At 39.6% G+C, this 23151-nt stretch overlaps 1 protein-coding gene across 4 annotated transcripts in view; it reads right to left on the bottom strand.

Annotated features, from left to right (window-relative positions):
- The window catches only part of CNTNAP4 (contactin associated protein family member 4), a 313027-nt gene that overhangs the window by 266100 nt on the left and 23776 nt on the right, over positions 1-23151 (bottom strand). For all 4 annotated transcript variants that reach the window (XM_061386803.1, XM_061386801.1, XM_061386802.1 and 1 more), the window contains exon 2: positions 3471-3581. In XM_061386803.1, the coding sequence (XP_061242787.1) occupies positions 3471-3581 (111 nt within the window). The remainder of the gene's footprint in view (positions 1-3470; positions 3582-23151) is intronic.

Genomic DNA, 23151 nt, shown 5'->3' with positions numbered 1-23151 from the left:
ATTATTTTCTCCCATTCTGAGGGTTGTCTTTTCACCTTGGTTATAGTTTCCTTCACTGTGCAAAAGCTTTTAAGTTTAATCAGGTCCCACTTGTTTACTTTTGGTTTTATTTCCATTACTCTAAGAGGTGGGTCATAGAGGATCTTGCTTTATGTCATCGAGTGTTCTGCCTATGTTTTCCTCTAAGGGTTTATAGTTTCTGGTCTTTCATTTAGGTCTTAAATCCATTTTGAGTGTATCTTTGTGTAAGTTGTTAGGAAGTGTTCTAATTTCATTCTTTTACATGTAGCTGTCCAGTTTTCCCAGCACCATTTATTGAAGAGGCTGTCTTTGCCCCATTGTATATTCTTGCCTCCTTTGTCAAAAATAAGGTACCCAAAGGTGCCTGGGTTTATTTCTGGGATTTCTATCTTGTTCCATTGGTCTATATTTCTGTTTTTGTGCCAGTACCATACTGTCTTGATGACTGTAGCTTTGTAGTATAATCTGAAGTCAGGAAGGTTGATTCCTCCAGTTTCATTCTTCTTTCTCAAGACTGCTTTGGCTATCCAGGGTCTTTTGTGTTTCCATATGAATTGTGAATTTTTTTGTTCTAATTCTGTGAAAATTGTCATTGGTAATTTGATAGGGATCACACTGAATCTGTAGATTGCACTTGGTAGTCTCGTCATTCCCACAATATTGATTCTTCCTACCCAGGAACATGGAATATCTCTCCATCTGTTTCTGTCATCTTTGATTTTTTTCATTAGTGTCTTATTATTTTCTGTGTACAGTTCTTTTTTCTCCTTAGGTAAGTTTTTTCCTAGATATTTAATTCTTTTTGTTGCAATGGTGAATGGGATCGATGCCTTAGTTTCTCTTTCTGATTCTTCATTGTTAGTATATAGAAATGCAAGTGATTTCTGTGCATTGATTTTGTATCCTGCAATTTTGCTAAATTCACTGATTAGCTCTAGTAATTTTCTGATACTATCTTTAGGGTTTTCTATGTACAGTATCATATCATCTGCAGTGAGGGCTTTATTTTTTCTTTTCCAATCTGGATTCCTTTAATTTCTTTTTCTTCTCTGATTGCTGTAGCTAGGACTTCCAGAACTATGTTGAATAATAGTGGACACCCTATTAAATAATAGGACACTCTTAAATAAAGTGGACACCCTTGTCTTGTTCCTGATCTTAGGGGGAATGTTTTCATATATAATTAGCAACTTTTAAAATCACTTCTTGCAAACTTCCTTCTTATCTTAAAACAGAGGATCAGTTACATTTTCATGGCTACTGTATACATAATGATTGTACATTGTTGTAGAAAAGTATATTTTAGGATCAAGATGGAGGAGTAGGGAAACTCTGAACCCACCTCCTTCCATGTGTGCATCAAAATTAAACTACTTAGAAAGCTAACTATCTATGAGAATGACCTGAAGACAAGCAGAAAAGATTTTACATAACTAAAAGCATAAAGAAAAAGCAACAAGAAGACAGGCAAGAAGGACAGAGATGCAATCTAGTCAGGACCCCCAGCCCAGAATCAGTGACCCACAAACACGAGGGAAATCATAGTCACAGAGGTCCTCAATAAGGGGCATGGTGTCCAAGCCACATATAGGGCTCTTGGCCCAGGAATCCTGCACAGAAAAGATGAGGCACCAGAAGTTGAGCTTTGAAAAGGAACAGGGCATGTTTGGAAGAGCCAGAGGGCTATGGACAACAGAGACTGCACTCTTAAAGGATGTGTGCAAAGTCTCACATATGCAAAGTCCCAGTGGAGAGGCAGTCGTTTGAAAGGCACCTGGGTCAGACTCGGTTAATGCCCTTGCAGAGCCTCCCACAGAGACAAGAGGCAGCTGAGACTCCCCTGGGTAACGAGACACTGGTGGCTATTTGTGGAATCTCCTTCTCCTGAGCTGACACCAGCAGTGGCAAGTGCCATTTTGGAATCCTCTCCCGAGCCTACTAGTGCCAGGAAGCACCACCATCTAGGCTTCTCAGGTGGCACAGTGGTGAAGAATCCACCTGCCAATACAGGAGATGCAAGAGATGAGGGTTCAATCCCTGGGTCAGGAAGATGCCCTGGAGGAGGAAATGGCAACCCACTCCAGTATTCTTGCCTGGGAAATCCCATGGACAGAGGAGCCTGGCGGGATACAGTGCTGGGGTCATAACGAGTCAGACACAACTGAGCACATACGCATGATAACAACACCCAGCAGTGGGTCCACAACAGGCATGCACCCCAGGTCACACAGCCAGCCAGCTGGGGGTCAGGCCCCCCGCCAGCTCACTCACAGTGGGGGCCCAGCCACAACATGCCTCAACATCACTCACCACCAGGGAAATGCACATAAAAACCACAGTGAAGTATACCTCACACCTGTCAGAATGGCTATAATCCAAAAGGCGACATCACGACTACCAGTAACAAATGTTAGGGAAGATGCAGAGGAAAGGGAGCCCCAGTGCACTGCTGGTGGAATTGTTAACTGGTGCAGCATTGAGGTTCCTCCAAAATTTAAAAACAGAGCCACCATAAAGTCCAGCAACTTCACTTCTGGGTATTTACCCCAAGAAAATAAAAGCATGAAAAAGATATATGCCCTCCTATGTTCACTGCGGCATTATTTACAATAGCCAAGTAATGGAAACAACCAAAGTGTCCTCTGTAGATGAATCACTGAAGAAGATGCAGTATATACATATACAATGGAATATCTATTTTTCATTAAAAAGTGAAATCTTACCATTTGTGATAACTTAGATGAATCTAGAGGGTATTAAGTGAAATAAGTCAGACAAAGACAAAATTATATGACTGCACTTATATCTGGAATCTATAAAACAAACAAAATGAAATCAGACCCATAGAGACAGAAAAGTAAGAGGTGGTTGCTACAGAAGGAATGGAAGGTTGAGGGAATGAATAATATAGGTGAGAGAAATTAGGAGGTACAAAATTGCATTTATAAAATAAATAAGTCATAGGATATAATATACAGCATAGGGAATATGGTAATAATACTGTAATATCTTTGGTTACTAGACTTAACATGGTGATCACTTCAAAGTTTATTTCAATGTCAAACTGTACAATATACTGTACACCTGAAACTAAAATTGTACCGTATATCAACTATACTTCAATTAAAAATAAAAATAAAAATTTAAAATAAAAGTTTATTTTATAAGATACATTTTAAAAAATCACCAGATTGAGGGAATTCAATTCTTTGGGTGCTAAAACGATGATGCAAGATATTTAAATAGGCGCATCCCTTTGCCATTCCAGAACCAATCCCAAATGTCATGTACAACCCACCAGTTTCTGCCATTTGCTTATTTACAAATTTACTTCCTTTTATAATTTACTTCCTTTCACAATGTATCACTTAACAATGATTTTACTAAAAGAGAATGGAAGATGAATGAGATTCATCATGAACCAATCAGAGCAGAAAAAGCAGACTTACCATCTCTTCGGTTTAGCCTTGCAAACCCAGGACCATGACTGCTAGAGAGCTCGGAAGAACTGCTGAATGATGCTTGAGACAAGGTAGACACCAGAGGGTCATCACAATTATCTGCCAAAAGGAAAAATTCCACATTCAGGTTAGTAGCCTGCTGACAGCTTACTTGGATTCAATAGATAAAACAAATAAAGAAAATGAAACAAACAAACCTAACAATATGCCCACTGTTTATAGATAGTAAACACTCAACAAGAGAAAAGGAATTTAAAGACAGGACAATATGGAAATGGAGAAAGAAAACTACATAGAAATTACAAAATAGTATTTTGAGATAGAAACAGTTTACTTAAACAAGAAACAAAAATATCTCATCAGTATACCTAATTTACACAAATAAATGTATATTATTTAACTACATTAAAATTAAGAACTTAGAGCTGTCAAAAGACAGGTGAAGTGAAGAGAAGTAACAACATGAACAAAGTATTCCCGGAACAGTTTACAATTAGTTTTGCAAATGAAGGGAAACAAAACAAAAAATGAGGAGAAACAAAAACTCCTTTCAAATCAGTTAGAAAACACAGTAGGAAAAAATGACACAAAACCAGAGCAGAGAGTTCACAGCACAGAACCACTTTAAAATGATACTCAAACTCAAAGCATAAATTAACACTACTATTAGATACTATTTTACAGAGCTTCCCTGGTGGCTCAGACCCTAAAGCGTCTGCCTGCAGCGCGGGAGACCAGGGTTTGATCCCTGGGTTGGGAAGATCCCCTGGAGAAGGAAATGACAACTCACTCCAGTATTCTTGCCTGGAAAATCCCATGGACGGAGGAGCCTGGTGGGCTACAGTCCATGTGGTTGCAAAGAGCCGGACATGACTGAGAGACTTCACTTTCACTTCACAGACAGGAGGCCAGCAAGATTTAATACATCTGACAATGCCAGATGGTCTAGACAATGTGGGCCAAGAGAAGCTCCAACATCCCACCAGTGGCAGTGTAAACATGAGAATCTACTTTAAAAAAAACAATTTATCATCAGCTTGCATATTTTGAACCTCTGCTTCCCGAGGCCCGTCGCCCCACTGATAGGTATGTCCGCCTCGGCAGAGCCGCCGGATAAGGGTGTTACACAAATGCGAGTATTAACTGTGCCATCAGGAAAGCGGGCAGCATTAACCTAGAGCAGCTCTTGTATTTGTTCACAGGGATACGTGAGCAGTTTCTAGCAACAGTGCTCATAGCAGCAAAAATTGACAATCTGAACATTTACTGATCAAATAAGAGATAAATAAATCACAGTGCTTTTCACAATGGAATAACATACAGCAGTAAAAGGAACTACACCAACGGACACCAAAAGAAAAAACAAAAAGGTGCGATCTTAGAAATACAAATTTTAATGGAAAAATGGCTATAGAAGACCATATAAATATATGTTGATAGCTTTGAGAATCTTAAAAACAAGCAAAGCTAAATAAAACATTATTTAGGGACATAAGTGATGAGGAAAATACTATTAAAAAACAAAGAAATGAAAAGCTCAGAATTCAAGACAGTGGTCACTTCTGAAGGAAGGCAGGGTGTGTGTGTGTGTGTGTGTGTGTGTGTGTGTGTACATTCCCATACATACATGTATATATCAATAGGTATATAAGGGTATATATGAAATACATATATACATGTCTTATTATCTATTCTACTATGTATGTCACATAGCCAATAAAAAGGAAGGTACAAACAGTAAGGAAAAGTGTAAGAATAGTCTCATGTTGACATTTTATTCAGCTAACTCTTCATTTCATGCAGTCTTTAGATTTTCATATTATATAATTACTAAGCGGTAGCCGTTTTTGCTCTTACCAGATAATATTTCTCTTATATTTAGGATTTAACGTATGTTGGTAATTAAAAATCATGCACGATTATTGTCACAATTCTTAATTTAACAATGAACATTTTAATTTAAATACATCTAGGATTACATAGATTCACCTGAAATTTTGTGAAGTCTATGCATTTTGAACATGGTTTTTTTTTAACCGTCACTAGTAGTTTTATTGCTTAAATATTCAAACTACAATATTTTTCTGCAGTGCTGCTATTTGAAATATACACTTTTCCTTCAAGTTAAAGGTTTAAAGTATAAGCGGTTAGTACAAATTTACCAACTTCACATTTGAATGCTTTTCAAAAGAATTTGCTAAAGATAGCATTCATTTTTTAGGATTGTCTCATTTTCATTTAAAGTCCACTTTTTCTTCTTTCACATCTTAAATTCTTTAACTCTTAAAACAGACTGATAACTGGTCCAGACTTCCTGCACGTCTATCGATCGGCTTAAGTACTGACACTGTCGATCCAGTTGTAATTCAAGTGTTAAGAAATGTAGACATAAAAAGACGTAACAATTCGTGAAGTGTTACACTCAAGCAACAACCAGAATACTTCCGTATGCTGTGGAAACTATGACGTATGTGTTTGTGTGCACAAATGAGCACATATATATATATGGGGTGTGTGCACGTGTGGGTGTTGTGTCAACCGAAACTATAATACTTGTGAATCACTATCAGTATTCAGGTATAAATGTGACCCCCCAAAGCTAGGCTGTTTCACTGCAATTCACAGTCAATTATGCAGATTCAACTCAATGCTTCAGATGTAAAATGACTCTCTAGTGCAATCACTCTAGAGGGCATACACTTATTGCACATTTGTTTTTGCCACTATAAATTGAGAATCAATACTGTTCTATTTTTAGCTTAAAAAGAATGCGATTAATCTAAGAGAAGGGGTGTTTACCCCATCTGTGGGGAGAAGGACACGTGATATGGGAAAGGGATCAGGGGGGCGGGCAGGGTGGAGTTGCGGGGGAGGCGGGTGGTTGGGGGCAGCCGGGAATAGACGAGGGCTTCAGTGTCAGCTACAGTTCCAGCTGTCAGCCTGAGTTGTGGTTGCATGAGTATATACATTTCCCCACAATCTGTGGTATGTTCGTTTAGCAGTAAAATATTCTAAAGTTATCCTTACATAGAACTAATAATAATGAACACACGCATTCAGTGAGCACTCTGCTAAGAACTTAGAACCGTTTCACACGAGTGAAGTGAAGTGTAAGTTGCTCAGTTCTGTCAGACTCTTTGGGACCCCATGGACTATACAGCCCATGGAATTCTCCAGGCCAGAATACTGGAGTGGGTAGACTTTCCCTTCTCCAGGAGATCTTCCCAACCCTGGGATCGAACCCAGGTCTCCTGCATTGCAGGAGGATTCTTGTCCAGCTGAGCCACAAGGGAAGCCCAAGAATCCTGGAGTGGGTAGCCTTTCCCTTCTCCAGCGGATCTACCAGTTTTTACCATTCTTCTTTGAGATACTAATATTATTTTACAGATGAGGTAAAATTGAGACACAGAATTTGGTTAATTTGCTCATCTCCTTGTGATGAGACCATGATATTTAAATACTACATCAGATCATCCTAATATCTGGTCCCTTCACCAAGTACATATGTAATATATGCCCATATATACTATATGTATGTACCATACAGACATATAGTGTATATATATTAGTAACAATGTATTATATACATCTAATATGTATATGTACAATATTTGTACTTATGCATAATACATAGCACAGTATAGTTATACTAAAGTGTCATGCATTTATTATATATATACAATTATGCATATAAGATATATTTACAACCATAATGCATATATGTACAGGCATGACATACATATATTACAATATACATATGTGTATTACAAAATGTATGTGTATATATATGTATATATAGTGTACTGCCGGGAGCCAGCATGAGGACCTCCGCCTGTGGCAAAGGTCATGAGGAAGGAGGCTTGACATACACAAAGGCGGGATCGAGCCTCAGGAGTCCCCCTGGAAATTCTCAAGCACCCACCCCCAAAAGCAGAGCCTGCCTACTTTACTACTTTGTGCTCTCACCTACACCTCTGACTTTACGGGGGGCTGTCCCCCACCACCTCTTTCAGAGAAGGAGTTAACTTACAGCTCCAGTTAATAATAATTCCTGGGCGTGATAGGAGTGTTTCAACCTACAAACTCCTCTGAAGGTTCTCTAGCCTGCCTGACAGGCTTGTCCGGCCACATGTGATTGCTCACAGCCTCCCAACTGTGAGAGGCATGAGATGCTTTAAACCTTCTAAAAACAGGTTCTTTAGAGAAGTTAGAAAACTATTAGTATAGTATAGTGGGCTGATTAGAAATTGTATTGGTGAAGGGTTTTTCATTTGTTGAGCCAATATTTACTGCTAAGTCTCCACATCCCCTACCCTTATACACATTAATGAATATATAGAAGAAATAAGTATTAACCTTTGATATTAATCACATTGGACCTAGGCTAAGCAAATTCTTTCCTTAATTAAAACCCACTACACCCTCACCCTATAGGAATGTAACTTTATTTGGTACCTTCAGAAGGTGGCGTCTATTTTAAGAATAATCACCCCTGGAGAAATAAGTGTTCTGGTTGACTGACCGCTGTCACAAGGAAAGGGTCATAAATTGTCAGCAGGCCCCCTGGCCAGAAGATGATGTAACACCCCTAAGACCTCTGTATACATCTGTATGAAGCACCTGACTTTAATAAAAGTCAGGACTGCTGACCCCACGTGACTTTTGTATAACATCTCAGTGTATAAAAACAGATCCTGGAAAAATAAAAAAGGGGATCAGTTCCTCAAAAGACTGGTCTCCCCATGTCGTTCTCTCACCTTCTGGCTGAATTATTTGGAACGTGGAGGCTCGTCAAGCCTACTAACTATGCCTGGGCTTCTAAGATCTGACCGGGGAGGCCTTAGTGTCTCCTCTCCTTCAGGAGAACAGGAGGACACCTGCGGCCTACGTAGGTGACATGAATCCCTTGCCTTGGAATTTTACTAGCTTTCCACGTAAACCAAGTTATTCAGCCTCTTTTCTCCACTGAATTTTCCTACTGAGCCATCCTCATCCTATTACTCTTCATATGTCTAATTAATATTTAATTAAAGCTATCGAATCCTGATCGCTGAAGCTGTCTCTCCTTCGAATTTCCCTGGATCCACTGGGGCTGGACCCCGGCAGTGTATACAAGCTGACCCTGTATAAATGCTAAGTTGGCCATCAATCATAAGTTTAACTGATGGCACAGACTTATCATATGGCCTTCTTAGGTAGGCCCCGGGGATGGCCCTCCAAAGGCTCCCCCTCCTTCTTGAAAGCACCCTATCTCACTACCTCTAGAGCCCAAGGAAGCAATGGTTGGTATAGGGCACAGCCTCCACATGAGACAAGAGGGAGGAAGTGCTGGAGCCTAGCAGGGGCCAGAAGAAGAGAGAGGATACTGTTTCCAAGCTGAGGAGAGCTGTAGGCATTTATCCACAGAAATACAGACTTATGTATTTATGTGTAAATATTTTTATATTCACATATTACATATGTATTAATATACATGTATTTACTACCATATATTATAATATTTATATTATATATACATGTGACATATGTTCTTCACTTGTACACACAATATGTAGTATAATTTCATGTGCTCAGTCACTCAGTCATATCCAACTCTTCTGTGACCCCATGAACTGTAGCCCACCAGGCTCCTCTGTCCATGGGATTTCCCAGGCAAAAATACTGTAGTGGGTTGCCATTCTCTTCTCCAGGGGATCTTCCCGACCCAGGAATTGAACCCAGGTCTCCTGCATTGCAGCAGATTCTTTACCATCTGAGCCACCAGGGAAACCCTTGAAGTCTCCCTGAGACAAATATTGTATGGCATTACTTATATGTGGACATGCTCAGTCATGTCCAACTCTTGGTGACGCCATGGACTATAGCCCACCAGGCTCCTCTGTCCATGGGATTTCCCAGGCTAGAATACTGGAGCGGGTTGCCATTTCCTTCTCCAGAGGATCTTCCTGACCCAGGATCGAACCTGCATCTGTTGCATTGGTAGGATTCTTTACCACTGAGCCACCAGGGAAGGGGCACAGGAGAGCGTGGAAGACTTCAGTCACCAGTGAAATTTAAAAACACTGTCATCAAGGGGGAGGCTTCTACAAATCAAAAGGGTAGCAAGGTATGTTTGGTTAATTTGTGTTTTTTTCTATCAGAGGAAGAAATGAACATCACTGTTACTACTCTATGCTTTTTCAAAATGATATTACTCTTTATACAACATCTCATAGTCATATTAGAATTTCCACATTAAACTTGATATATAGTGAGAAATAATAATAATGTATAATAACATATAACTTAATACATTAAATTATAATTATTAAGTTATACATTATTAATATATAATAATGAATGATGTATAATAATGTATAACTATTATTATTTTGTCTTTTTGTAATTACAGAATTTTTGTTAATTTTTTCATATATTTGTTTTGATTCACTTTTTTAGAGAATTATATTAGAATATACATATCTATACATATTTATTACTATACATACATAATTGTTTTAGAATATACATTCACCCTGGAGGGGGCATGGCAACCCACTCCAGTACTCTTGCCTGGAGAATCCCCATGGACAGAGGAGCCTGGCAGGCTACAGTCCCTGGGGTCTCAAAGAGTTGGACACGACAGAGTGACTGAGCACACATACACACACACACACATTCTAAGGGAAAAAATTACCTACTTTCTGTTGAAATATTTTCATGTGCATGCATGTACACACACGCACAATGACACACAAACCTACAGCTTTCAAGCCAATATCTCAGAAAAGATACTGTTTACTCCTTACTGTGAGAGAACTTACCATTGTCATTAAAAAGACAATGATAAATTAGATCTCTGGCAAATTGTGTATATGAATATACTCAATAGCCTCTTACAAATACAGATGCAAGCTATATTGAAAGCATTTTAATATAGCTTAATTGATAGTAATTTAATTTAATTTTACAAAGGGCTTTATTTCATAATTTCTATAAGTAAAAGCTGTTCAGGTTTTAATAAAAGTAAATCAATTTTCTTAATCTCTGTGCAATACAATCTGTACTAAGATAATAGGTGTATGTTATTGGCTGCTTATGTTCTTGGTGCTGTATGTGTATTAAATACTGACAATTACCTTATACCATTTGATACTATTAATTCCATTGTACGATTGAGGAGGAAGGGACACAGTAGTTAAACGATTTACCCAACGTCACAGAGCTGCTGTTCTGAGGCACACATTGTTGAAACTGGTAATCTAAAATATACTTGCAAAAATAGGGCTGATTTTCAGTAACATTCAGCTTAGTTGCCACTGAGTAAAACAACTTTCTCTGTTATTTGGAAGACCTGCTGAAATCAGTTGCATGCCTCCTGACGAATCACGTTTCCCATGGGTATACTCACTACAGAAGGGTAGGACAGGGCAGAAAAGGACAGGCAGGAAAGATGCTTAATACCTTCAGAAACTTTCCATACGCCAGAAGTGAGGCCTCCCCTGGGAGCTTTAGAGACATTGCACCTCAGTCGTTTCCGAAAACAGTTGACTGTTTAGACCTATTAGAATCCAAACATTTCATTGACAGATTGAGGGTTAGGAATGCCTTTCCTTTCAAGAAATCTATTTCCTTAAAGCGCTTTATTCCAATCTGTATTATTGAAATTGTCATTCAGTTGAAGTTGGAAATAATGGACTAATTTAGGAAAAGTGTGGAATTTTGCTGACATCATTCAAAAATATTGTGTACAAGGCAAGCTTTCATCCCCAAAGTGAGAATACAATATTGTTCTTTAACCGTAAGTCCAACCTGAGTTAGTTCTACAGATTATTCAGGTCCAGTTTCACAATTTCAGAAGGAGTCCCATCTTCCTGCCCTAGCATGACACAGGATCCAGACCCTGATGACCACTCCTGCCCAGTGAGAGACTGAATATACAAATGGACAATGACCATACTATGTACAAAAATAGAACCTCATAATGTGTAGCAACCAGCCCAGGAGCCAACCTACTATCCTCAGTAGCCTGTTCAGGAAACCAAACAATAACTGCTGTAGCAACCGGCTCCAAATAGCCAACACTTGGTAAATACCTTACAGCTTCCCAACTCGTATGCCTGCTTCCAACTTGTGTGAGTGTGTGCTCAATTGCTCAGTTGTGTCTAACTCTTTGCGACCCCATGGACTGTAGCTTGCCAGGCTCCTCTGTCCAGGGGATTAACCAGGCAAGAATACTGGCTCAGGTTGCCATTTCCTCCTCCAGGGCATCTTCCCAACCCAGGGATGAAACTTGCATCTCTTGCATTTCCTGCATTGGTAGGCAGATTCTTTACCACTGAGACACCTGGATAAATCTCTGCCAAATACAGAGGAACCGAAATATGTACACCTAATCAATCACATAGGATGGCTCACTCCTGATTACCATGTCTACAGTGTCCCCCTGCAAACAGCTTGCAGTCAAAGCATACCTGATGCCTTCTTTTGTGTTTTTTTTTTCCCCACAATAAAGCTTTCCCTCACCCCCTGCCAGCATTTGAGTCTCTGCAGAACACAACTGATGGTAGCTGACTCCCTTGCTATAGCAAGCTCTGAATGAAGAGTCTGTGCTCTCAACGAAGGGAACTATAAACAAGGTGAAAAGCCCTCAGAATGGGAGAAAATAATAGCAAACAAAACAACTGACAAAGAATTAATCTCCAAAATATATAAGCAGCTCATGCAGCTCAATACCAGAAAAACGAACAATCCAATCAAAATGTGGGCAAAAGACCTAAACAGACATCTCTTCAAAGAAGACATGCAGATGGCTAACAAACTAATGAAAAGATGCTCAACGTTACTCATTATTAGAAAAATGAAAATCACACCCACAATGAGTTATCATCTCACCCTGGTCAGAATGGCCATCGTCAAACAGTCTACAAACAATAAATACTGGAGAGGGTATAGAGAAAAGGGAACCCTCTTACACTGTTGGTGGGAATGCAAACTCATACAGCCACTATGGAGAACAGTGTGGAGATTCCTTAAAAAACTGGAAATAGAACTGCCATACGACCCAGCAATCCCACTGCTGGGCATACACACCGAATTCAAAATTCAAAGAGACACGTGTACCCCAATGTTCACTGCAGCACTGTTTACAATAGCTAGAATATGGAAGCAACCTAGATGTCCATTGGCAGATGAATGGACAAGGAAGTTGTGGTACATATTACTCAGGTATAAAACGGAATGCATTTGAGTCAGTTCTAATGAGGTGGATGAACTTAGAGCCTATTATACAGAGTGAAGTAAATCAGAAAAAGAAAGACAAGTACAGTATATTAATGCATATATATGAAATTTAGAAAGACAGTTCTGATGATCCTACATGCAGGGTGGCAAAGGAAACACAGATGAAAAGAACAGACTTTTGGACTCAAGAGGAAGAAGGTGAGGGTGGGATGATTTGAGAGTATAGCATTGAAACATGTATATCACCATATGTAATGATGGTAATGATGACCAGTGCAAGTTTGATGCATGAAGCAGGGCACCCAAGGACGGTGCATGGGGACAACCCAGAGGGATAAGACGGGGAAGGAAGGAGGGGGTTTCAGGATAGGGGGGACACATATATACCTGTGACTGATTCACGTTGATGTATGGCAAAAGCCATCATAATTTTGTAATTATCCTCCAATTAAAATTAATTAATTGGAAAAAAAGTCTGTGCTTTTTCTCATTTCGGTGGCCTTCATTGATTTCCATGTCAACGAGGGCCTCCCAGCTATGCAGGTTCATCCTCACAGTTGTAACTACCCTAAGCATTCACTCAGCACATCAAAGAAAAGCCACAGAAGCCCATCCTAAGAATTTACAGAAGTCCCAGTTTATGTTTGAAAAGTAGCATCAATCTCTTGATTTTATATATATATATATATATATATATATATATATATATCACTTTTATGGAACATGCACCTATAGTAATTCATCCTAGCTACAGAGTATTGTGTTGACCAAAAACCGTTTTCTGGAACAATCTGAACAACCTTTTTGGCCAATCCAATACAATCATGGAGGGAGGTTTATAACTTGCCCATGACTTGCCCTATTCCAGGTCGCTATGACTTGCTTTGTCTGGGGTGTAGTTTAGCCAGGACCATGCTAATTTGGAAACCACTAAAATAGACTTGCAAATTAATTTCTAACCAATGGAGAGCTTTGTTCCTTTTGCAAACCTCTTTATGCTTTTTGTACTGTTTCATGAAGCTATTTAAAGATTGAAGAAATGGCTGTGGTATCACACCCCGTCCCTTTCTCCCTGTGTAAGTATGTCAACTGACAGTGTGTGGAGGCAGCTACCACATAGTGACATTCTGGTGAGAAAAAAGAAAAAAGAAAGTTTAAGGAGTGGTGATGATACAACTGGGCATGAATAAAATATAAGTTTTCATAAGAGTAGGTGACAAAATATGGGCCTATCCTGATTTTTCTCTCTCATCGTTACCTAAAATAACATTTCAACTCAATTAGCTACCACTGAGTATAGATCACTGCTAAATTCTTTAGCTTGTATAGTGATCTGTCTTTGACATGAAGATTAACATTCACTGAGGATCCCACTGTTAGATATAAGACAAGCATGAGCTTCTAACCTTGTCAATCAGTGGCTTAAATCTAAAAAATAACATACTGCTGCAACTCAAAACAAGTAAATATTTATCAGTATTTTTTCTAGAGCTGAGTCAAAGACAAAAATGATTTTCTAGTTTTCAAGAATTCATTTCTGGTAGCAGCCTATAAGTTTCTATGCATTTTCTTCTACATAAGCCATGGGTGATTTATATATACATACTCATATATACACATACGTATACATATGTATATATGCACATATATGTCTAGGCATATATATATATAATATATATATAAATACTCTTTGATGTTAATAGGATAAACTTTCACTTGGAGGCAAACATTGGCTTACATACCCCAAGTTACAGCCTTGAATAGCTTTCCCAGTTAATGGATTAATGGGAAGGCAGTTAACTTTTAATGACAGCACAGCCAGAGGTTGATTGATTTTAGAGGTTTAATAGCAACTATGAAGTCCAGATACTAGGACAAGGAGACCTACAAATTCACCAAACAAAACCATCCAAAGGTGAAAGGGTGGAAGAAATAATTAAAAAGTAGAGACAGTATCAGAGTTCTAGGAATCTGTAGACAACACAAGCCTTTACTGACAGATAAATGACCACACATGACACCATGATGATGTTCCTGAATCTAAGCGCCTCCTGCACAACAGGCCAGTATATAAAGAGACAAGTTGTTGGGGCGGGGAATAGCAACTTTATTTGAAAAGCTGGCAGACCAAAAAGATGGTGGACTCATGCCCCAGAGAACCACCTTGCCAGATGGAATTCAGGCTTCTTCCAAGAAGGGCACAAGTAAAATCAAACTTTTTCTGGTTCTGGCCAGCCTCCAAGGGGATGTGTTAATTTCTTCCTCCCTGTTGTCATTCACTGGTGGGCCTGGTCAAGATGTTTCCTGTGAGCTAGACAAGGATATTTTAGCTTAATGCACATTACCTAGGGGGCAGGGGAACCAGAGAAGGGCCCTTATATATAATTTAAGTTTATATGCAACATCCCTTTAGTGATTAACTTGCATTAGAATGTAAAAGTTTCTTCTCTATTACAATAAATAGATTTAAGACTTGTAACCTTATCTCAAATTCATTCCTTTTATGACCAAGTCTAAATTTCAGAACCGACTTTTGACTAAAAAAGGACTTAAAGAGAAAAGTTTTAAGCAGGTATAAAATTCAAAATCATTCAAATAATAGATTGCAGAATACACTAGGATTAAAACAGAGCTATAAAGGGTTCTCTCATAAATTTTGGATTTTTTTGGAGTGGAGATGGGGAGAGTTTTAGAACATTAATAGGTGTGTAACATGGATATGATAAAGTATGCTTTGAATTAATGAAGAGGAAGCCCAGTCAAAAGAAAATGCTCATGTAAGATTAAAAATGCACAGTTGGAAAAAATGACAACAAAGTAAAAACGATGTTCATTAACATGAGGTTTATGCTGTTGACAATCTCAACATACAACATACAGTCAAGCAAGAAAAGTGATGAGAGGCCTAGAAAGTATCACATATACATAAATCCAAGGAAGTTTTACATACATTTGCTCATACACAGATTCTGCAGTGTACACAAAGTGAACTCATACATACGAGTTTATGTGAATCCTCATCCATTTATTGCAAACAATATAGATTAACTTGCCTTTAAACCTATGATAGAACAACTAAAGTCAAATGGCAATGAAGGTGAGTCTTTAAAAGAAAATAGGTTTAGATGTTTAGTGTAAAGAACTTTTCTTCCATCTTTTTCTTTCTTTCTAATAGGTTCATACAAAGACTCTAGAGTGATACTCATATTAATACAAACAACTTGTTTTTCACAGCCCAGGAACAGAGGCAGAGGAATGGCCACTGTATTAGATTCCTGTTGCTGCTGTAACAAATTACCACAAACTTAGTGTCTTAAAGCAACACAAATGTATTAGCTTACAGTTCAGGAGGTCAGAAGGCCAAAATTAGTTTCACCGAGCTGAAGTCAAGCTGTCAGCAGGGTGATATTCCTTCTCAAGCTCTAGAGGAGAATGTTTCCTTCCCCTTTTCAGCTTGCAGAGGCCGACTGCATTGTGCACAGCCTTCTGATTGCTGCTTGCATCATCATATCTTCTTCCTGACTGCCCTGCCTCCTTCTTACACTTATTCTTGTGATTATACTGGACCCAACTGGATAATCCAAGATAATATCACCATCTCAAGAGCCTTAATCTAGTCACATCCATGAAGTCCCTTTGCCAGTCACTTTGTAAGGTAACAAATTCAAAGACTCCAGGGATTAGGAGGTGGACATCCCTTAGAGGCCACAGTCCTAGCTACCACAATTGCCAAACTGTAGGTGTAGAATCAAAAATGTGATTTTTTTTTTCAGATTCAAAACATTGCCCAGAGATTGTTAAAAGGTAGTTTTGAGTCTGGTGTAGTGACACACATATACTGCTTTGATGATGAGACTTTCTATTTTGAGTAAGCCATTGGAGTTAACAATAATGGAATCCCCGTGTGTGATTATAATTTGAGAGTGATAAGACTGGACCTTTGCCTACAAAGGTCTGTATAGTCAAAGCTATGTTTTTTCCAGTAGTCACGTATGGATGTAGGAGTTGGACTATAAATAAGGCTGAGTGCTGAAGAATTGATGCTTTCAAACTGTGGTGTTGGAGAAGACTCTTGAGAGTCCCTTGGACTGCAAGGAGATCCAACCAGTCAATCCTAAAGGAGATCAGTCCTGAATATTCATTGGAAGGACCGATGCTGAAGCTGAAGCTCCAATACTTTGGCCACTGGATGTGAAAACCCAACTCACTGGAAAAGATCCTGATGCTGGGAAAGACTGAAGGCAGGAGGAGAAGGGGACGACAGAGGATGAGATGGTTGGATGGCATCGCCGACTTGATGGACATGAGTTTGAGCAAGCTCCAGGAGGTTGTGAAGGACAGGGAAGCCTGGCTTGCTGTAGTTCATAGGGTCGCAAAAGAGTCAGACATGACTGAGCGACTGAACAACAATAACAGGACTGTATCGTTCCCAAAGTCACTTGGAATATTATCGTAACCATCTTCTCGATACACAAAGCTTAAAGAGGTTCTTCTTTTCCTTGTGAGCACCTGCTTCTTCTCCAGGTTTCAGCCATAGTTCCCCATTCTTTGTGAAACCCACCCCTCAACCACCATTCCTCCCATCCCACCGGAGGGCCCCTCCTTAACCTGACTGGGCTTCTACTAGGACACCTTTCAGGTGATCTAGGTCTCCACTTGTTGGGACGAAAGCAGATGGTCAGTGCCACGAGTTACCTGTCACCTCTTTCAGAACCCAGAACATAGCACAAGTGACGACAAGGCTAACCGCACAGCCATCCTCCAGGGGCTCAAGTCCTGCCTCTGCCAGTTACTGAAGGATCTTAGGCACTTTATTTAAACTGCCTCTTTCCACCTTTAAATGGAAAGTACTTAACTTAGTACTTTAAATAGTACTATTTAAAGTACTAAGGTAAGCTTTCTGAGAATTAAAAGTCAGCATATACCAGTCCATTCTGAAGGAGATCAGCCCTGGGATTTCTTTGGAAGGAATGATGCTAAAGCTGAAACTCCAGTACTTTGGCCACCTCGTGCGAAGAGTTGACTCACTGGAAAAGACTCTGATGCTGGGAGGGATTGGGGGCAGGAGGAGAAGGGGACGACAGAGGATGAGATGGCTGGATGGCATCACCGACTCGATGGACGTGAATCTGAGTGAACTCCGGGAGTTGGTGATGGACAGGGAGGCCTGGCGTGCTGCGATTCATGGGGTCGCAAAGAGTCAGACACGACTGAGCGACTGATCTGATCTGATCTGATATCAGGAATATTGGTAGCTGGTATATAGTAAGTATTGTGTAACTGTGATCACTACCTTAAATAATTACTAGTATAAATTCAAAACTTTTGGACTTCCCTGGTGGTCCAGTGATGAAGAATCTGCCAGTGCAGGAGGGGTTTGATCACCAGTCCAGAAAGATTTTACATGCCATGGGGCAGCTAAGCCTGTGCACCACAGCCACTGAGCCTGTGCTCTTGAGCCCAAGAACTGCAGCTATGGAGCCCGCACGGCCCAGCTCCTGAGCCTGCGTGCCTAGAGCCCGTGCTTGGCAACAAGAGAGGCCACCACAATGGGAGGCCCGCACGCCGCAACTAGAGTGGCCCGGCTCGACGCAACTAGAGAAAGCCCACGTGCAGCAAAGGCTCAGCAGAGCCAAAAGTAAGTAAATAGATAAAACTATAAATTCAAACATTTCAAGAGTTGGAACTGAATAAAATTTAGCTGGCTATCTCACTCAAAAATCTTATTTTAAGAATTAACCAAAAGAAAGAGAAAGAGAGGGCAGCCTTTTACATGTCCAATCACATTGTTAGTGTCCCTCTAAAAAAACTGGCACAGAATTATTAACCTAAAAAGGAAGTTAAGCGTCCTTGGGATGCACTGTTTTTCTATTAAGGGATAATTTTTAAAGTTCCAAAAGGCCCTATTTTTCTTTATATCTCTTGAATTTTAGAGTCCTTTGCTTCATTTAATCCAGAAAAATAGAATTTAAGACCAAATGATGCATAAATTTAGCGGCCGTGATTCATAAGAAAAGTGGAAAGGATTCAGAGGACACAGGCATCTCTTCATTTAGACATCTTTGATGATGTAGTTAGAATGTTCGGAGCATTCACACTGTGCCCGGCTACCTCACACATGCGTGAAGTCAGAGCAATGATGACCTCCTGAGTATGTGCTATTTCCATTAACTGATTATTTTCAACCTGAAATTGCCATGTTTCAGACTTTGATTCCTGGAGGGAAAATTGGGTAAGCCTCATTTCAGTTCCTGTTCTAGTCATATTAGATGATACTCTGACATTTCAGAACAAATACTCCATTTTATTACCAAATTATTTTGAGAGTTGTTATTTGTATCTCAAAATATCACACTTAAAGATGAAGGCTCAAGTCCTTCACAGTGATAAATTTTTTGGCAGATAAATACATTTTAATAGGTGAGTCCACAAAGGTATTTTAATAAACCACTATGTCTAACTAAGGGGCAGGCCAGTAGGGGCGGAGGACAGACGAAGATGACTAGAAACAATAAGCTTCTCTGAATGCTAACATAAAGTTAGATGGAGGATATTTCCAGTTCGTTGGCTGAGATTATTGTGTTTTATCTCATAATTGAACAAGGGATGAGCTTGGCTGGCCTCCGGGGTTGATTTCCACTGTTTTTGGCAGCTTCCTTAAAAACTGGCTGAGCAGGTGTTAAGTTAGCTCAATGGGACAACAGGCCAATTCCAGTTCTAAGTTCTGGAACATTCCAACAAGACTACACTCCCACCAGAGAACCATCACTGTTTCAAGGACACTTGGACCTTCCCCACCCCTGATCTCCTACAGGTAGCATCTTAGCATGGCCACCAGAGCCAGATGTGTGAGCCACTCTGTAGACAGAGTTTAAGATGGCCCCAGAATTCTAGCCTGGTGAAGAACCTTGTATAATCCTCACCACCCCCCCTCCCTCCTTGATTGCAGGCAAAACCTGTGAAAACCTAGTGATATGGGATATCACTCCTGTGATTAGGTTACATTATACAGCAGAAGAGATCATGCAGGTGTAATGAATTAAAATCCTTAATTTATTTAACTTGAAGCCTTTAAGCCTAAAAGTCTTAAAGGCCAAAGATACAAAGAAGTCATAGAGGACCTGAAATAAGTAAAACTGTTTCCACTGTCCTCGTAGAACTCTGTCACGTGTTTCTTATAGAGGTCTCTAGGAGTTTAGAACATCCCCAAACTGACAGCAAGCATGAAACTGAGGGCCTCAGCTGCAAGGTAATTCTGCCAGTAAGCATGGGAGTTGGGAGAGGATTCCAAGTCTTAGATGAGACCACAGGATGCATCTTTCATCTCTTTAAAATTACTGTAACCCTGCCAACATCCTGATAACATTCTTTTGTAACTAAACCAATGCTGTTAACAACTAAATGAGTTTTACTGGCAACTCATTTACTTCTTGGTCTTTAAATGTCTACAAAAACACATATTATTTGCAAATAACACTTTTAAATTGCTAATTTCATCTTAGATATATGTACTACATCTTGAATTAGAAATCCTACCATGATTTACTTTTGGCCTCAAAATACAAATTCTTATGGCAGAAAGTGAAGAAGAACTAAAGAGCCTCTTGATGAAAGTGAAAGAGGAGAGTGAAAAAGTTGGCTTAAAGCTCAACATTCAGAAAACGAAGATCATGGCATCTGGTCCCATCATTTCATGGCAAATAGATGGGGAAACAGGGGAAACAGTGGAAACAGTGGCTGACTTTATTTTTCTGGGCTCCAAAATCACTGCAGATGGTGACTGCAGCCATAAAATTAAGACACTTACTCCTTGGAAGTAAAGTTATGACCAACCTAGATAGCATATTAAAAAGCAGAGACATTACTTTGCCAACAAACATCCGTCTAGTCAAGGCCATGGTTTTTCCAATGGTCATGTATGGATGTGAGAGTCGGACTGTGAAGAAAGCTGAGCGCCAAAGAATTAATGCTTTTGAACTGTGGTGTTGGAGAAGACTCTTAAGAGTCCCATGGACTGCAAGGAGATCCAACCAGTCCATCCTAAAGGAGATCAGTCCTGGGTGTTCATTAGAAGGACTGATGATGAAGCTGAAACTCCAATACTTTGGCCACCTCATGTGAAGAGTTGACTCATTGGAAAAGACCCTGATGCTGGGAGGGATTGGGGGCAGGAGGAGAAGGGGGCAACAGAGGATGAGATGGTTGGATGGCATCACCGACTTGATGGACATGAGTTTGGGTGGACTCGGGGAGTTGGTGATGGACAGGGAGGCCTGGTATACTGCAGTTCATGGGGTCGCAAAGAGTCGGACACGACTGAGTGACTGAACTGAACTGAAAAAAATCTTTAAATATTTGTCATTTGACTATAGTACTTAATTAGCTTAAACATGAGCCAATTCCTTAGAATAAATTTCTCTATATGCACACAGCTTACTGGTTCTGTTTCTCTGGAGAAACTTGAAAATGGAGGGAAAAATTAGCTTAAAATAATCCTTGCAACTTAAAAGGGTGATGATAGTATTACAAGTGGTCATGATGTGTCATGTTGCTCTTCCAGACTACCATGCTTAAAAACTGGTGATTCCCATAATAAAAGACAAAACTCAAGAGTCTCATTCAAAATATTTCTCTTTTCAATGCTAATTTTTTTATTTTTCTACTCCCCTTTCTCTGGAATTGGAAAGAATGGTGTATAGTTTTTACTTTGTATTGATGTGAATAAGTTATCATTTTCATATTAATTCCTACAAAATGCTGTTGAGTTGACCAAGTATTTGTTACCTGTTCCCGCCATCATCACGCCAATATAAAAGACATCTTCTCCTTGACCCATCGTTCAGATAGATACTTCCCTAACATGTCATTGCATCTAATCTACCAGAAAGTGACCTTGCAAGCAGCAGCTAAGGCATTAATAGGATGAACTGATCCATGCTGTTGTACCAAGGATATCTTAACTGGAGCCCTCTAGAGAAAAAGGCTAATAATAATAATAGTTACCTATATTGCATACAATGTCTTAGCCTTGTTAAATCCTTACAACAACCTTGTAAGGAAGATATTATCTCCATTTTCTAGATTGGGAATTGAAGGTCAGAGAATGTAAATTTCTTGCTGAAGACTTTAGACTTTTTTTTTTCTCCTATTCAACATCTTTACTTTAATGACTTCATTATGCTACAAGCACTTTGGCCTTGGAGTACAAAATGAAGCAGGTCAAAGGCTAACAGAGTTTTGCCAAGACAACGCACTGGTTATACCAAACACCCTCTTCAAAAACACAAGACTCTACACATGGACATCATCAGATGGTCAGTACAGAAATCAGATTGATTATATTCTTTGCAGTCAAAGATGGAGCTCCAAATAGTCAGCAGAAACAAGACCGGAGCTGACTGTGGCTCAGATCATGAATTCCTTACTGCCAAATTCAGATTTAAATTGAACACAGTAGGGAAAACCATTAGACCATTCAGGTATGACCTAAATCAAGTCCCATACAATTATACAGTGCAAGTGACAACTAGATTCAAGGGATTAGATTTGATAGAGTGCCTGAAGAACTATGGATGGAGGTTCATGACATTGTACAGGAGTCAGGGATCAAGACCATCCCCAAGAAAAAGAAATGGAAAAGGAAAAATGGTTGTCCAAGGAGGCCTTACAAATAGCTGAGAAAAGAAAAGACACAAAAGGCAAAGGATAAAAGGAAAGATGTACCCATTACAAATGCAGAATTCCAAAGAATAGCAAGGAGAGATAAGAAAGCCTTCCTCAGTGGTCAGTGCAAAGAAATAGAGGAAAACAATAGAATGGGAAAGACTAGAGATCTCTTCGAGAAAATTAGAGATACCAAAGAAACATTTCATGTGAAGATGTGCACAATAAAGGACAGAAATGGTATGGACCTAACGAAAGCAGAAGACATTAAGAAAAGTTGGCAAGAATACACAGAACTATACAAAAAAGATCTTCATGACCCAGATAACCATGATGGTGTGATCACTCAACTAGAGCCAGACATCCTGGAGTGTGAAGTAAAGTGGGCCTTAGGAAGCTAGGAACAAAGCTAGTGGAGGTGATGAAATTATTCCAAATCCTGAAAGATGATGCTGTGAAAGTGCTGCACTCAATATGCCAGCAAATTTGGAAAACTCAGCAGTGGCCACAGGACTGGAAAAGGTCAGTTTTCATTCCAATCCCAAAGACAGGCAATGACAAAGACTGCTCAAACTACCGCACAATTGCACTCATCTCACACACTAGTGAAGTAATGCTCAAAATTCTCCAAGCCAGACTTCAATAGTACGTGAACAGTGAACTTCCAGATATTCAAGCTGGATTTAGAAAAAGCAGAGGAACCAGAGATCAAATTGCCAACATCCATTTGATCATAGAAAAAGCAAGTTCAGTTCATTTCAGTCGCTCAGTAGTGTCCAACTCT

The sequence above is a fragment of the Bos javanicus genome, chromosome 18 (genome assembly GCF_032452875.1).
Source record: "Bos javanicus breed banteng chromosome 18, ARS-OSU_banteng_1.0, whole genome shotgun sequence".
Taxonomy (NCBI): Eukaryota; Metazoa; Chordata; class Mammalia; order Artiodactyla; family Bovidae; genus Bos; species Bos javanicus.
The sequence above is the reverse complement of the archived record's forward strand: the minus strand, read 5'-3'. Positions and strand labels throughout refer to the sequence as shown.